This window comes from Triplophysa dalaica, chromosome 4 (assembly GCF_015846415.1).
Source record: "Triplophysa dalaica isolate WHDGS20190420 chromosome 4, ASM1584641v1, whole genome shotgun sequence".
Lineage (NCBI taxonomy): Eukaryota > Metazoa > Chordata > Actinopteri > Cypriniformes > Nemacheilidae > Triplophysa > Triplophysa dalaica.
In genome coordinates this window covers 23,305,228-23,321,924 of record NC_079545.1, presented here as the reverse complement: position 1 = coordinate 23,321,924, position 16,697 = coordinate 23,305,228, and the positions used below count along the sequence as shown (strand labels likewise).

The 16,697-nt window shown below is 38.2% G+C and overlaps 2 protein-coding genes across 3 annotated transcripts; one reads left to right on the top strand and one right to left on the bottom strand.

Moving 5' to 3' along the window:
• The first annotated feature begins 384 nt into the window (after positions 1–384).
• Positions 385–13,517, top strand: arhgap35b (Rho GTPase activating protein 35b). Of its 2 annotated transcripts, none has more exons than XM_056745518.1 (7): positions 385–993; positions 4,527–8,473; positions 8,600–8,741; positions 9,063–9,140; positions 9,831–9,962; positions 10,131–10,236; positions 10,325–13,517. In XM_056745518.1, exons 2-7 carry the CDS (start codon positions 4,760–4,762, stop codon positions 10,689–10,691), a joined length of 4,539 nt encoding a protein of 1,512 aa, XP_056601496.1. In that variant the 5' UTR covers positions 385–993; positions 4,527–4,759; the 3' UTR covers positions 10,692–13,517. The 2 variants fall into 2 exon arrangements, with proteins under 2 accessions (XP_056601496.1, XP_056601494.1); XM_056745516.1 differs by having other exon boundaries at positions 385–999.
• Positions 13,518–14,489: 972 nt separating this feature from the next.
• On the bottom strand, positions 14,490–16,188 carry ins (preproinsulin). Its single transcript, XM_056745520.1, has 3 exons — positions 16,002–16,188; positions 15,687–15,871; positions 14,490–15,357 (listed from the first exon to the last, which is right to left on the bottom strand). The coding sequence occupies exons 1-3, from the start codon at positions 16,067–16,069 to the stop codon at positions 15,209–15,211; spliced, it is 402 nt and encodes a 133-aa protein (XP_056601498.1). The 5' UTR covers positions 16,070–16,188; the 3' UTR covers positions 14,490–15,208.
• Between the last annotated feature and the right edge of the window lie 509 nt (positions 16,189–16,697).

The window sequence follows — 16,697 nt, the reverse complement described above, 5'->3', positions numbered from 1 at the left end:
GGGGTCAGTGATGTTTGGTTAGGAGCATTCTTCAAAATATCTTCTTTTACGTTCTTCAGTAGAAAGAAAATCTTAAGTGACATGCGGTGAGTTAATGATTAAGTAATGTGCATTTCTGGATGAATTGTACTTTTAAGATTTGTGGATATTTTCTCGAGTTGTCATTGTACCAGTAGGCTACACTAAATATTTAAAATTTTTGCATTGTACAATTTATTTTACAAATGTATATAAGATGACTGTAATTTTCAGCAGCAAGTACTCTTGAAAGGATGCTGCTTTGCCTTTGGCTCGCATGCGATCTCGTGCGCGTGCTCGAGCTCAGCTCAGCTCAGCTCTTGTAATTGGCTCAGCGCTGTGCTGTTGTCCATGCGCCACTGGGCGAGTCTCGGCTGTCTCCGTAACACTCTTTATCCTCAAAAAGGGAGAGCAGAAGAGGACACATTCAGAGTTGGGTTCGGATGGATGGACCGCCATTATTTGGACATAGACACTTTCGCCCTCACGTAGAATGCTTGACGTTTAAAGCCACGCGAGGCCCAGATTGCATGTGATTTGACTACGAAACTGGATGTTGTGTGTCACTGTTAAGGCATCGCTGCATGCTGTCTGCACACGATGAAATCAGCATTTCATGACAACAACAAAGGACATTTTAATTTATCAAAACCAACGTGGTTAGGCCGGAAGAAGGTATTAAAACAAGCCGGTTTTCTCCTCGGAAACAACGGGTCTCCAAGAAAGGACATTTCTTTGTTTGGATATGTTTAGCCGTCAGTGTATTTTCAGACCGGCTTCTGTAACTTACCAATGACAAAAATATTCTTTGAAACTGCAAGCCACTAAAACACGCGGTCAAAGTTGCCCCTAGAATTTCATCTTCCATGCAAACTTAGCGTTTTGCTTTTTTGCATTTTTCTGTTTTTTAACAACACGACCGATCCCGGGTTGGCCTCTGCGAGGAAAGAGGGATTCAGAAGGGAACGGAGAAAGGTACTGGTATGTATTCTCGCCGATGTTTCATTGAACGCATATTAGATGAGATCGAGTCGTGTAATCGAATCACTGCAATAAGTAGAGAAGTGCAAATTATTGTACAAAAATGAGTGCTTTCTATTGTGCATGCAGCGCCTTGGTTGTACTGAAAACGGATTTATATTTCGGTATTTCATGCACAGGGCCTACTAAAATCAAATAAGGTTCATTATAATACTGCAACTTCTATAATCGCAGAACGTTAGTTTGCGGACTATATTCTCACGTGGTGTAACGTTATATTTTATCAATGGCTGTGTAACGCCGGACAGAATTACATTTGTAACTGTGCATACGAAGAGAAACTTAGATTATCCGCCTTGATTTTAAGAGGTGTTTTATTACGGCCAATTTGATGTATGCACGTAGGGAAAATGCCACCGACCAGCACGGACAGCTGAACCGCTCATAGGGAGGCAGTTCTAAACCTTGACATCCGCATTACGTAGCTTCTTGCTTGGGCTATTCCAGGGCCTGTGCTTTGGGCGGATAAGCTCGATCACTTACTTTTAAGTTTCACGTTTCATGTCGGACTCATTTGCATAAAGAATGTGAGATGGATACAATCACATTATGCACTACTGTATAACTGTTGGGATACGAGTTTGATATCGATGTGTGTTAAATTCATAGTGGTCAGCATCTCGCAACACAGTAGGCTGCTACAGCAAATATGCATGGTTGTCATATCTTAAGGTTTAAGATTGGTATGTTTGTTGAAGATAAGGCTGAGCAGCTAATAGACTCAGATGTAACAACCAATTGACATTGTCAGTAGTACCCTCTTGCACTGCACTTGACCCGGTTGGGGATCACATATGAGCTTTTGAGCCAGACAGAATCTGTATAATGTGAGGCTTTTAATTTGCAGCATTAGATATTACTTGGATTTCAAAAAGCAAATCATGTCAAGGCCGCTGGATACAATTTTCTCTGTGTCCTGCCATTAGAACAGCATTTTCAAGATTCAGTGACTATTAAAATACATGAAAAACTCAAAATTGTACACAGATTTTTTTTAACCTAATTTGGTGCAGTTAAATTATGATCATTGAATTAATCCACATAATGTTTAATAGGCGTTTCATTTAGGATGACCAGGAAAATAATGTGTAGTCAGTCATGAAATCTGTTTTATTTTTTAATTCAAATCACTTTTAACCTAGCATCTTTAAAAAGATGTAGAGAAAACATGTCTTAAACTTACCATTATGTTTTCCATCGTTCATAATTACATTTACTTGAAGTTACTGTTGATGTTAACGACTACATTTTAGATAAAAGTGTCTGTATAATTTAAAACACTGAGCACATATGTTTCGTTAAATGGTATAACGTTTTGTAATGAGAAAATATTACAAATATCTGTAAGCCGTTTATGCACAATAATATTGATCAGATAATATAACTATCAGCCTATTGGATTCATTGTGCATATTGTTAGATCTTGCTCTTTGATCACATGCAAATTCAGTAAGGTTTCAATGTTATAGCAAAATATATATAATATACACATTATATTGCATACCATATGATGTACTGTTCTGAATATGGTATTGTTCAGTATTGTTCATTGCCTAACAACCCAAACCATATATACAAATTAGACTATCATAGAATTGGAGTAAGCCTATGTGACCTGGGTTGTAAAGAAACATCCAGAACAACTCCAAGGCAAAGTTCTTTAAATCCACTCAGAATGACTTAGAATTCACATAGCAACACCCTGGCAACCAACAAAGATTTGAAAAGGGAAGCAGCAGCGTCATTATTAAAGGTGTAATGAACTAGCCTTGTTTATTGTTTTATACTGCTGTATGAGATCTAGTTATGATGTTCACGTGATGTTAACATAAAAAAGGCTATTTTCTACACGGGTTATGAGGCCAGGTCTACATCTGCCTTGTTCACGAAGGAATCCTCAGAGAAATTATATGAACAAACGATCCATGTTTTTCCCACATGGCCTGGAATGTCTTTAAAATTAAACTTTAACCCTGCATTACTAATGTTGGAAGCGACTGTATTCATTCACAACCAGGGGTGGCACAATATTTAGCTATCTTTGGTGGCATGTTTGTATATTGCTTGCTCGTTCTATCTGGTTCCGCGACACTTCAGAATTGTCATGCTCGTACCAGTGGGCGGGGCTAGAGAAGTAGTCGTTAATATTTTTCTGTTGAGGCGGTGTTCAACCTTTTAATGTCATCATAGATAGGTAAATCCAGAACCTGGTGTTCGCTGGGCCTGGTGTCAATAACAGATGTTATCTCAGTAACAAGGGCATTTTCAATTCTAACACTTACAGGATGTTCGCGTGAATACGATTCCCTCTTATATAACAAAAGCTTGGGTTAAAATTGTGATTTTAATTCATGCCTCCTTTAAATTATAAGGCTGTCAAATGATTAATCGTGATAATCACATCCAGAATAAAAGTTTGTGTTTGCATAATGTATGTCTCTGTACTGTGCATATTAATACACACATACATATATCTAAATAAATTAATAAATCATTTGATAATAAATAAATGTATATATATATGTATGTGCATGTTTTTGTCTTTATAAATGCTTAATTAATATTATGCACAGTACAAGGCATATATTCTGTAAACACAAACTTTTATTCTGGATGCCATTTACCATGATTAATCATTTGACAGCCCTATTAAATTAATAAACAAAAATAAATAATTGGTAGTTAATAGACACTAACTTAATTGACAGACATTCTATTGTAAATAATATAATACAACACAATTGATGTCAGCCGTTAATTATTTGGTTCTAATATACATAGCATGTATGACGAAATCCTTTTCGGTGAATTGTCATTTTTGTTTAAGTAAATATTGACAAATGTATTTCCTATGGTTTGACAGCAAAAAATTTAGAGAAAATCAACAATGAAGATAGATCTCTCTTATGCTGTTTTATATTATAAATATACTAATTAATCATCTAAAATAAAATATTATTAACATTTTTATTTTTTCATTTTATATATTATCACACCATATAATTCATGTATGGTATATTTGTCAACTACCCGTATACTTTACAGTTAGCAATTTTGGGAATTAGGTCTATATGGTAGACATGGAGTTCTTTTTAAATCAAGAGTGTGTACGTCAGGTTCATCAAATTGCATTTTTTGCAGCACATTGTGTATACAGTTTAAGTGTCCTGTAGGTATATTTAGATCTGCAGCAATATGTAGCCTGCTAGCCTATCAATTTCACACCAAGTTCTGACAAAGAACTCATCTACTTAAATTAGCTTTTTGTTTCATATTCTCATATTCATGTTTATTAAGCCTATTGAGTATTATTGGTGAAATATACTTTGAGATACTTGAAAGGGTAGAGTGTAATGTAGGGTAATTTTGTTTTATGCTACATTCTATGCAAACAGCCTTTTAGGCAAATGAAGCACACAATTTTGCCAGTAATTGGTTTACTCTCTCTCTCTTCCTTTCTCATTTAGGTTAAACCCCAATTTCTGCCTTTGCTTTCAGTTCTTCAGTGCCCTTTGTAACCATCTCTGATTGGTCAGCACTAATTTGAGCAAGCCGCTTTCTTGACCTGAAAGGATGATTGAAACATTGTCCCCAAAGCCTCAGTTGTAAATCATATACCCTGATCAACATTTTATGGACACGTTCCAAAGAGTCTGCCACTGTCAAACTTGGGCCATAACAAGATGAATGCCTGCATACGATGATGATGGCTAAAAAGCAAGAATCCCGGATGCCTATCTACAACCTCGTTGTTGTTGGCCTGTCGGGTACTGAGAAGGAAAAAGGCCAATGTGGAGTCGGCAAATCTTGCCTTTGTAACCGTTTTGTCCGTCCCAGTGCGGACGACTTTCATCTAGATCACACTTCTGTGCTAAGCACCAGTGATTTTGGGGGCCGGGTTGTCAACAATGACCATTTCCTGTTTTGGGGAGAAGTGGGACGAGTTTTGGAAGATGGTGCAGAAAGTAGGATGCATGTTGTTGAGCAGACAGAATTCATCGATGACCAGACGTTCCAGCCCCATCGCAGCACAGCTTTGCAGCCATACATCAAAAGAGCTGCTTCCACCAAACTGGCTTCTGCCGAAAAACTCATGTACTTCTGCACTGATCAGTTGGGGCTAGAGCAGGATTTTGAACAAAAGCAAATGCCTGAAGGCAAGTTGCAGGTGGATGGCTTTCTGCTTTGTGTGGATGTGAGTCGCGGTATGAATCGCAACTTTGATGATCAAATGAAGTTTGTCACCAACTTGTACAATCACTTAAGCAAGACTAAAAAGCCTATTGTACTGGTTCTCACCAAGTGTGATGAAGGTGTTGAGCGATACATTAAGGATTCTCATACTTTTGCAATTACAAAAAAGAACTTGCCGGTTGTCGAGACTTCCGCGCGGTCTAATGTCAATGTTGACATGGCTTTCCTCACCTTGATCCAGCTCATAGATAAGGGTAGAAGTAAGCCCAAAATTATACCTTATTTTGAAGCACTAAAACATCAGAGTCAACTGATTGCCTCTGCGAAGGACCGCTATGAATGGTTGGTGAACCACATTGTTAAGAATCACAAAGAAACTTGGCCCAACATCAGCCGAAGAATGCAGACATCACCTGAGTACAAGGAGTATGTATTTCTAGAAGGAACAGGTAAAGCAAAAAAGCTTTTTCAACAACATATTCACCGTCTGAAGCAGGAGCATATTGAAAGGCGTCGCAAAGGATACCTAAGCACTCTACCACTTGCCTTGAGTAGCTTGGTGTCTGAGTTGGATGAAATTGAGCATTTGAGCTGGTCTGGGGTGCAGAAGGTCCTTGAGTCTAAAAAGGACTTTGACCATTGGTTTGTGGTATTGGAGGATGCACCATGGGAAGAGACACCACATCTTGACAACATGGAGGATGAGCGCATCCCCTTTGATGTTTTGGATACAACAGCTGCTGAAATAATCTTTGATGCACACCTTGAACACCTGCGCAATGAATGCAAGCGTGCCCAGATGCGTCATGAGTTCAAAGCAAAATTGGCATCTTCACCCTTTGTTACCCCTGGCAAGCCCTGGGAGGAAGCCCGGAGCTTCATCATGAACGAAGACTTTTACCAGTGGCTTGAGGAGGCAGTATATTTGGACATTTATAACCGGCACCAAAAAGCAATCATAGACAAGGCGAAAGAGGATTTTCAGGAGCTCCTACTGGAGTACTCTGAGCTTTTCTATGAACTTGAGGTGGATGCCAAACCTAGTAAAGAAAAGATGGGAGCAATTCAAGAGGTGTTGGGTGAAGAGCAACGCTTCAAGGCACTGCAGAAATTGCAAGCTGAGAGAGATGCTTTGGTTTTAAAGCATATCCATTTTGTGTATCACCCTACTAAGGAAACATGCCCCAACTGCCCACACTGTGTTGACAACAAAATTGAGCAAATGTTAGCTTTGTGCTTCCCTGCACAATACCCTTCTTTTGGAAAGTCACATATGATTGATGTAAAGATAGATAGGATTAATCTTGTTATCCTGGGCAAAGATGGTCTAGCAAGAGAACTGGCCAATGAGATTCGGGCATTATGTACCAATGATGATCATTACTTGCTTGAAGGTAGAATGTATGAGCTTGTCCTTCGACCCATTGAGGGCAATGTAAGACTTCCTGTGAACTCATTTCATACAGCCACATTCACTCCCCATGGATGCCTGTGTTTGTACAATTCAAAAGAATCCTTGTCATATATTGTTGAAAGTATCGAGAAATTGCGAGACTCTACACTTGGCAGAAGGGATAACCATATTGCTCAACTTCCTCTCTCGCTCTTGTTAATAACCAAAAGAGGCGTGGGAGGACTAGGAGACATTGGTGGGGAGACTGCCCAAGCTTTAATATCACAGGGTCAGCAGGTATCAATAAAACTGCAATGTAACTTCCTGGAACCAGCCTCCCCAGGCAGCGGCTATGGTCGAAATTTGAACGAAAGGCAGATCAATCAGGTCTTGAAATCTCTACTTGAAATGAGGAGGACTTCGACATTTCGTAGTGGTTCACCACCTGCACCTCCACTGCCTCCATGTATTAGAGACTTAAAGCAGGACCAGAGCCCAGAGGCTGATTTGCGTATTGTCATGTGCTTAATGTGTGGAGACTCTTATGACACTGATCACCTTCTTGCGCCGTTCCTGCTCCCTCAGCACTGCAAGCCGACGTCTCCCCAGGCAAGTGGCCCTTCAGTGCTGCTTGAACAGACATTTGGTGGAAACAAGTTTACAATTGAGCTATCCCTAATGGCATACCATGCTGCTTTTGCCACACGTAAAAGTAGGTTGGTGCATGGTTATATTGCTGCCTACTCTCCATGTCGCAAGGCCTCTTTTGAAACCCTGTGTGCCTTCTTGTGTGAGGTTCAAGACATCATCCCTGTTCAACTGCTTGCAGTGGGAGAAACTCAGAGTGAGCTTCTAGACACCGCTCATGAGTTCTTAGTCCAAGGTGAGGATCTGGCCCATGAAATTGAGGGACGTTTTTGTAGTACAGTCTGTGGCCCTGGCGGAGGACTACACAAAATAGACCTCTTGGAACAATTTTTTGCAGAAGTGTTAGAGAAGAGAACCATTGTTGAGGCCAGTCATCTGTATGAAAATGTTCCAGAAGCTTCAAGCACAAATGAGAATGTGTATTCTCCACACTGTGGCTCCCCAAGCCCCGTCACAATGCTGTTAGATTCTGAGGAGGACATGGAAGCTTCACCGCCTTACCATGATGGCACACTCACCTCTCATGGTGGGTTCAAACTGCCTGACTTGGATTCAGGTGACACATTCTCTGTAATCTCTGACCTTAGCACCTTTGAGAACAAGCTAAACAATAAAATCCCTCCTCAAGTGAGGCCAAAACCAAGTGTCACTTTTGACCTCAGAAAACCAAATTTCAACCCCTATATAGATTCAGTCAGCCATCGGCGGTCTCTTACATCGAATGTGACATGGCCTATTGGAGGAGAATATGATCCTTCAGACTATGCTGAACCAGTGGATGCTGTATCAAAGCCACGGCCCAACTACGAGGACAGCATTTACTCTGTGCCACATGACAGCACACAGGGCAAAATCATTACAATCCGGAATTCCAATAGGATGCACTCTAATGGAGGAGGCAATGGTTCAGACAGTGAAGGGGATGGCAGCTCTTTGGAAAGACGTCGCAAGTTCTCTGCAGCAAGGGCGAAGCCGCGACTCTACCGTGATCGTTCCAAACGGCTGGGGAAGTTCAGCAATTTCCGCACCAGCTTTTCTATTGGTAGCGATGATGAGATTGGCACACTTACAAGGTCAAAAGACGATGATGTTTCCGGATTGAAGGGAGACACACTTAACGAAGAAGGAGAGGATCCCAAAAAGAGGAACATACTGAAAAGTCTTCGCCGACCAGGCAAAGTGAGTTTTATTTATTTATTTTGAATGCCTCTTTTTACATTGTGATCATTTTCTTTTTACAAACCTACCTTAACCTTTTAAAGTGTAATGATAGGTAATTGTAATGAAGCTGTCTTTGTATTTCAGAAATCAAGACCAAAGCCCCGTCATTCAATCTCTAAGCCTTTGGAGAGTACTTACTTTGGTGTGCCTCTGGTTAACGTAGTTTCCTTTGAACGACCTATTCCACTTTTCATTGACAAGTGTATCCGTTATATTGAAGCTACAGGTACACTTACTTCTGCTATTTCAACATCATACTCGGCCCCATCAGAGATGTGATTAGAACACCATATAAGCTTATCTGTATCACAATGTTGGGATAAATTAAGATGCCTAATGGCTGTGGCTGTTTAGAAATGACACCTGGGCGTACTATTGAGAATTTGTCACTTGATTGCTTTTATTGTTTCTTTTCTAACTGGTGTCATACTTATGTAGTTGTAATGGTAATTTTAGAATTTATCATATTAAGCGTTTTGTTAAGTAGCCTGAAGCACAGCATAATTAACATATACCTAATATTGGCTTTGTCTCTCACTCTCCCAAGGTTTGACAACAGAGGGTATCTACAGAGTAAGTGGAAATAAGTCAGAGATAGAGACCTTGCAAAGACAGTTTGAACAGGGTAAGTTGAATATGTTTTTAGGGTGTTAAACTGTTGTGAATTGTTGAAGCCAGTTAGCATATTGTTAGCATGATGCTGGTTGTTTGTTTTATTTTGTAAAAAAATTACAGTTTGCATGTTGAAAGTTTGCAGTTTGCCCTTTCTCCTTAAGTGTTTTTTAATGAAGTTGCAAGCCAACGGAAGCATTTTTGATCTTTTACACAAAACTGTCATGGTCCCCCAGAATGTTTTAATGAATGTATGGACATACAATATATTAAGTGAGAGGAAACAGCCTCTGCTTTTTAACAAACTTACAAAAACATTTTATTTGCTCTTTTTTATTTCTTCCCAAATTTGGGTAGGTTTCTTCAAAAATAGAGCATTCCAAACAAAATACCTGAGAAAATTGTCAAACACTTTAAATGCAGAAAAGTGATCAATATAGAGCATTTGCTTTTTTGGATCTGTAAATGCTGCTCCTTTTGCAGGTGACGTTTAACAGCGCCCCCTACTAAAAATCTTCGTAAATGATAGGAAACTTCTAAATTAAGCGGAAACGTTGTGTCAGAAAAAAAAACAGAAAATCTTGTCAATGGCATGCAAAGAGTTATAAAATGAATAGATTTCTCTTTGGAACATACTGATAGATTACTTCACATTCTCTCCTTTTTTCCACTCTTTTCATTCATTCTTTTTTCGAATTAATAGACCACAATCTGGATCTAGTGGAAAAGGACTATACTGTGAACACAGTTGCCGGGGCATTGAAAAGTTTCTTCTCAGAGCTGCCGGATCCTCTGATTCCTTATAGCTCACAGGTGGAGCTGATCGAAGCGTTCAGTAAGAATTAATTTGTTTTTCTTCCAAAATTTGTAAATTGGACTCTATGCTTTCAATTCTCCTTTTAAATCCTCATTATTTTAGTTAATAATGTGAAATAGTGTGTTGTATACCTTAAGGCCTGTCTGAGGCTGTGGAATAATCACGCTTTCAAAATTTTGTTTCTAGAAATTAATGACAGGGAACAGAGGCTGCACACTATGAAGGATGTGTTGAGGCGATTTCCTAGGGAGAATTTTGATGTCTTCAAATATGTTATGAGCCATCTAAACAAGTATGGAACCACATTTACTGCATTTCCTAACTGTTTTGGATAAGTTACAAGGGCGAGACTTGAAACTTTATTTCTCTTCCTGTCCCAGGGTTAGTCAGTGGAACAGAGTCAACTTAATGACCAGTGAAAATCTGTCCATCTGTTTCTGGCCAACACTGATGCGGCCAGACTTTACCTCTATGGATGCTCTGACAGCTACTCGCACCTACCAGACAATCATCGAGACATTTATTCATCAGTGTGCTTTCTTCTTTTACAACCAACCTCCTGCTGAATCACCCACTGGCCTCTTCACACCTGCTGGACCGCTGGTGCCCTCTGGATTGCCCCCATCCCCCACAGCCGCACCTTCTTATTGCCCTCCAACCTCACGTTTTTCCCCTCTTTTGCACTCACCCCCACATTCTCCCCCTCAGAGCCCACACACAGCCCCTACAGAACCACAAACGCTGTGAGTATAAGGGGAAAAGTTGCCTGCAGTTTAGTAAACTTGACACACAAAGTACAATGCATGCTTACACAGCTACATATACATATTCTACATAAAAGACCTTAACACATAGCCTGTTTAGGTCAGTGCTATATGTAAAAAAAGTGTACTGGGCTTTCAGTACATCTGTTTGGGACCTACACAAATAATACCACCATACACCAGATGAACATCTGTGCGATTAACTGAACAATCTGTGTAACCTACAATGGTGTTTTGAGATCACCATGTCAACTTTGAAAATTATGGACATAAACTACATCAGAGTGTATAAAGATGCTCTAATCAGAAAAGAAATGAAGAGTACTTTTGAAATTTGCTGTTCTCTTGCTCATCAGTACTCGGTTATGTTCATTTTATAGCATTAACTGTTCCGTGTCCCCATATCTTTTCTCTCTGAATACACCTGTACACCATATGAAACTGTTGTATAGGACATTACAGTCATGAAAAAAATCATGAAGCGCTTACTCATTGTCCGGCTTTTTGTTTACATTTCTTTTGGGGAGAACAATTGAATGAACATTTTTTTTTATTGAATGAGATCACATTATTATCTTCAACAATAATTCATCATTGATTCATATCCCATTCCTCATTAAGTTAAACGGACTCTATTATTGAAAACATTTCTGAAAAGATAAATGGAGCATTAATTTTGCAGGACACGTTTGTCCTTGCTTCCAACACTTGGAAGGTTTGACACCTGATAAACCAGAATGTGATGTTGATGAGGTTTTGTTTTGATGAATGGCTCCTGTGGATCTCTGCTCATAAATTCAGCTAATGCAGAGTGCGTGCCCTTTCCTTTGAAGGCTGAGATTTAAATGGCAGTGAAATCACAGGGGAATGCTCTTCGTGAGTGCTGGTGAGGGGCTTGAGATCACGGAGAACGCAGATTAACTCAGACCCTTAAACTTTAGCCTTTGAATCAGCTATTCAAAACCCTGACACCTTAATTTTGGAATCGGTTTTAAAAACACGAGGTCTTGAAGGCCTGTTGCCCTGTCTGTCTGTTTTAAAAACTCCATTGTTTTAACTTGAGCTAAAGCACTTTTTTGTCTGTGAACTGCAACACTGAATAATTTTTGGTTCTACTTGTTGCCACTGTTCATTGAACGTTCAAGGTGAATGTGAATCGATAAGACTCATTGAGATTTAAGTCCCAGACTAAAGTTCACTTTTGATGTTTTTTGTTCTTGAATATGTCTTTGTCTGCTGTTGGTATGTTCCTGGACTTTGTACAGCCTTATGTTTGGACCTTATGACCTTATGAAGTCACAATTCTTCATAGTCATCTCCATGTAGCTGGATCAGAATGACAACTTTTCCATCTCCTATTCTGTCTAAACTCTTCTGGACAAATTCATGATGTATAAAGATTCATTAGCTCATTGTGTGTAGATTGTATGAATAATACCTTTTACTCTTGAACCATGAAGGACTTTACTTCATTACTGTACGTTTTGCTTGAAATGCCACTGCTTCCTGCTTCTATCCAGCCAAGGTAGAAAAGTTGAAGTACCAAAGTAGTGCAAGGTGGCTGATGAGGGTTCAACACCAGACCAATATTTTCGTGACTGGGATGGGGAAGAGCATGTCAACTCAGATACTTGACAAACACACTTATTATGCTCAACCCATAATGAATGATTTAGCATTTTTGCTTATTATCCACTTTCTTTGTATTTGCTGCTTTTCTACCAGGCTGAACAAACCTGAAGTTATTTCAGCATTACTTGAAGTAAACAATTTCCTTTCATATTGTGATTTTCAGCGAACAGTGTGAGAACTGTAGAATTCCTAGCTACAGCCATCCATTTTTGTTATACCTAAATGCAAGTTCTCTTCGAGCTGTAGTGTGCTTAGTCAAGAAAATTGTGATTAACCGAGATGGTTAATGAAATGAGATATTTTCAGGAATGCCACTGTACTCTTATTGTGTTTATGTAAAAATAGAGCTGCTTCTGGTTTCTTTGTTTTAGATTTTATTTACGACTGAAAAAAATCTGGAAATATTTGTTTTTTTCTTTCCTTGTTTTAAAAAAAACGTAATTTGAAGTACTAGCAACAGCCCAGTGATTAATGCTTTTTGTTAACCTTTACTGTGGGTGGAATGTTTTTACCCTGGAATCTAAAACTATGAGCCTGGAGGCAATTCTCCGGTAGTTGTGAGAGTTTCTGGTATGCCACCATTGATTGTTTATTGTGTATATAAAGGTTCATGAAATTCTCACGCTTCAAAGTAGCTTCCATTTAACAAAGCTTTGTCAAAATGACTGGATGTGATAATTTTTTACATGGTTTGTGTTTAAATTCTACAAAACCAGATTTCAAAGTTTGACTTGGTTCAGCTGTATTTCTTTTATTTAATCACATGGTGTCGGCAATGTCAATTATTTGACTCTTTACTCCTTGTGAATTAATGTTTTGCTACCCTTCTCACATTTTCATCTGCTGATATGTGGCTGTTGACCTGAAAATATTAGCACATTTTCATAATGAAAAGACTAGTTTACCCTAAAACTGAAGTTCTGCCATTTGCTTATCCTCATGTTGTTCCACAGCTATATATAATGATCCTGTGAAACACATTAAGACGTACTCTGTTACACTCTAAAAAGAAAAATATTTTGGCTGTGTTCCATAGAAGAAAGTAATATGGGCTTGCATTGATATGAAGGTGAGTAAATGATTTTTTTGTGTGTATGTGCTCTAATCTTTTAAAGTTCTGTTGGTGATAAATCGTTGGTAAAAACAGGATAAAAAATTAAAAACTGACACTACATGATATGATGCCGTTTTTCCATTGTGGGCATGATTGTTGGGAAAGGGTCTGTATAGATCCTATTCATTCTTGATCTAACGCTCTCCTGTGTGCATAATCCACCCCATTACACCCCCTTCCTGGTGCCTTTAATTTATATTAGCAAAGCAGTAATTAACCTTAATGTTTCACATAAAGATGTATTTGTTTAAGGGCGTTGAGATTTTGAGCTGAAAGAATGGCGGTTATGTGGCTTTTAACTTGTGCAACTATGATGGCCTGGTTGTGTGTTAGCAGCGCAAAACACAGAGCCTTTGCTTGAACATGAAAAACTTGTTTTATTATGACGAAACAATATAAAAGTATTGGTGCTGTATTTTGGTTCTTATTCCAAAAAAATATTAGTGTTAGGTTAGTCGTATGCATGAATGAAGAGCCTTACCAGGATACTTTTTCTGGTTTCAGTATTTAAAATATTAGTCTGGTAAAAATGATTTAATTATGACGTATGATTAAAACCGTAACAAAATGATCCTGTGTTGAAAGAGGGTCAGGGGTGCTTTAAACAACAACAACAACAACAACAAACAATAAATCATTTTTGTTACATGACTTATGTTCTCATTTTATGTGTGTTGTATGGTTTCTTAAACATGTTGTTGATTGTTGTGCAGTTGTACATAAAATGCATGTAAGAAACAAACTGTATAGAAATAAGAAAATGAAAAGGTATCTTTACACCATGTATTAGGCAGTTGTTTCTTAGCATTTCTATTCTGACCAGGTATCAAAGCAATTTTAGTAAGAAAAAGAATTCCAAATGAAACCCACTTTTAAAAGCCAGCCTTTTCTAAGTGATTTCAGAAAAATAAAATCTTTGCAGATGATTGCAGAGATGGATGCTTTTCAAACAACATACTTATATAGAAAATACCTCTCTGCCAAAATGACACTTTGCTCAGATAGAGCCTCTTCAAAAACTTTATACCACAGTGCTGGGAGATGCAAAAATCTTTACTCCTAGATTCTACAATGCATCCACTTAATGACAATGATTACCATATCAGATGGTATATGAGAATTTGTTGGAAAGGAAAGTGCATAATAAATGATAGATAGATTTTGTTTAGTGACAAAAAAGATCATGACTCGGAAATAAAACAGATCCACAGTTTCCACAATGGTCAATGTTACTGTACTGGTTTGTTTCTCTAAGATAAACAACTTACAAAATACAATTTATAATTGTAGATAAAGTGGATGGTGTCCTTTTTATGAGCAGCAGATTTGTATAACATTCATTCAGTGGATTTGATTTAATAATTAGTTTAGAAACATTTTATTGTATTGTGTAACACCATCCATAGTTTCTGCTGATTCCTTGTTACTTATTCTTATCTATACAGGTCTACTGTATTGTTTGGCTGTTTAGGTGTTTCCAAAAATTGTCTTTTGTTAAGTGACTAACGATATTTGTTTCGTTTTTGGCAGATGTCATGTGCATTTTCTAGTCTTCAATAACATGTTATGTATATGTGAATTTTTTTATAAACACAGTACAGTTGTACAAAGACCAATAACAAAAAATACAAATATACCACTTAGAATCAGCCAGAACACATTCTGTAATTGATACATTTTTATTTTCTATGAAAAACACAAATCAAGATCATTAAGGCACCTGGTACCTGTGTGTATACAGGTGGTAAAGTAATTTAATTGCAGTAATTCTGGAGTTCGAAGATGCTGCAGGGTTTGTGGCAGCACTGCTCCACTATGCCTCTCTTTCTTATCAGCTCAGCATGATCTTTGAATGCAAAGTCAGCCGCCTCATTTTCCTGGTCGGATTTAGGAGGAAGGAAACCTGAAGAAGAAAATAAGAATAGGGAACATTATAATATTAAAATTCAAATTGAGCCAAATGTAATATTGCGATTACATCTTGTACTGCTACAAAAACGTGTGTAGGTTTTTTATTTTCTGTTTTACTTTACACCTAACAAATTTCATATAAAAATGTATCAATTCATTTAATCAATATTATTTTGTACTTTGTTGTATGACCTTGTATAACACATGTATTTTACATTTTACAAGGACTGTTTCATGCTCATTGAAATACGATGTATTTTCAACTACTTAGAATCTCTTCTTAGTACCAACTATTTAAAGCTTAAACAAGTTTGTTCTTACCCATTAGGGGGTCAACATCTCTCTTAGGGTTGTAGAAAAAGCCTGTTGGACCACAGACTAGGTAAAGTGCATCGACTAGGTGAGAGCCACACAGGTGCTGGGCAGCCCCTGCATTAGCGTTGACACCAGAGATGGCCAAAATCATCATGAGAGCACCAGCTTGGAGCCACAATGCCATTATTACCCTGAGAAAAGAAAGCACTTTTAGCAAAATAAATAATAAAAACTTATAAATAAATCCACATGCACAAAATGTCATCAAAAGACTCAATAAAAAGCATTTACTGTAAATTTCCTATCCTGTCAACCCCTTACCTGTTCTTGAAGCCGAGGACTAGATGGTTACAGATGACAGAGGTGAGATGGTTTGGGACGATCTGCATGTCCTTCTCCCTTTTATATCCACACAAGTTCTGCACTATTTGCCTGGATCAGCGGAAAAGGAGTCTTGTGTGCACAAACACACTCTAACACCTTAAAGTGACTGTCCAATCACATATGCCACATTAGCTGTGTTTACCCAACCAATTCACATTAACACCCAAGTAGTATTACGTCAACAAAAGACAAACACGCTCTGGTGCTTATGCAGGTCCTGTGTTGTCAAGCTAAAGTCAGCTTTGGTTAATTGTTAATAATTGTTGAGCGACAGTGTGACCTGTTCATGGATCTGAATGAAGAATATTGGGTCGTTAGAAGAAGGTGACAGCTGGTAGATTTACAGCGAAATGGTAGATCAGCAAAATGTCTCTGGGTTTTTCGTTCTTGAGAAAATGGAAATAGATAAAAGCTTTATCCTTGGTCATTAGTAATGTTTGTGACGTTTCTGCTTTGACCTTTTTAAGCAGGGATGTAGCTTTACTAATTTTCCAAGATTTTATGTATTAACGTTCTACAAAGGATCTACAACAGAATCCTGTATAATGGTTGTGGCTAATACACTTTCCGTCTGCTTTTAAACATATTTTACCTATTTTTTTTAAGGAAGCCCTATCATCATTCGTGTCTGTT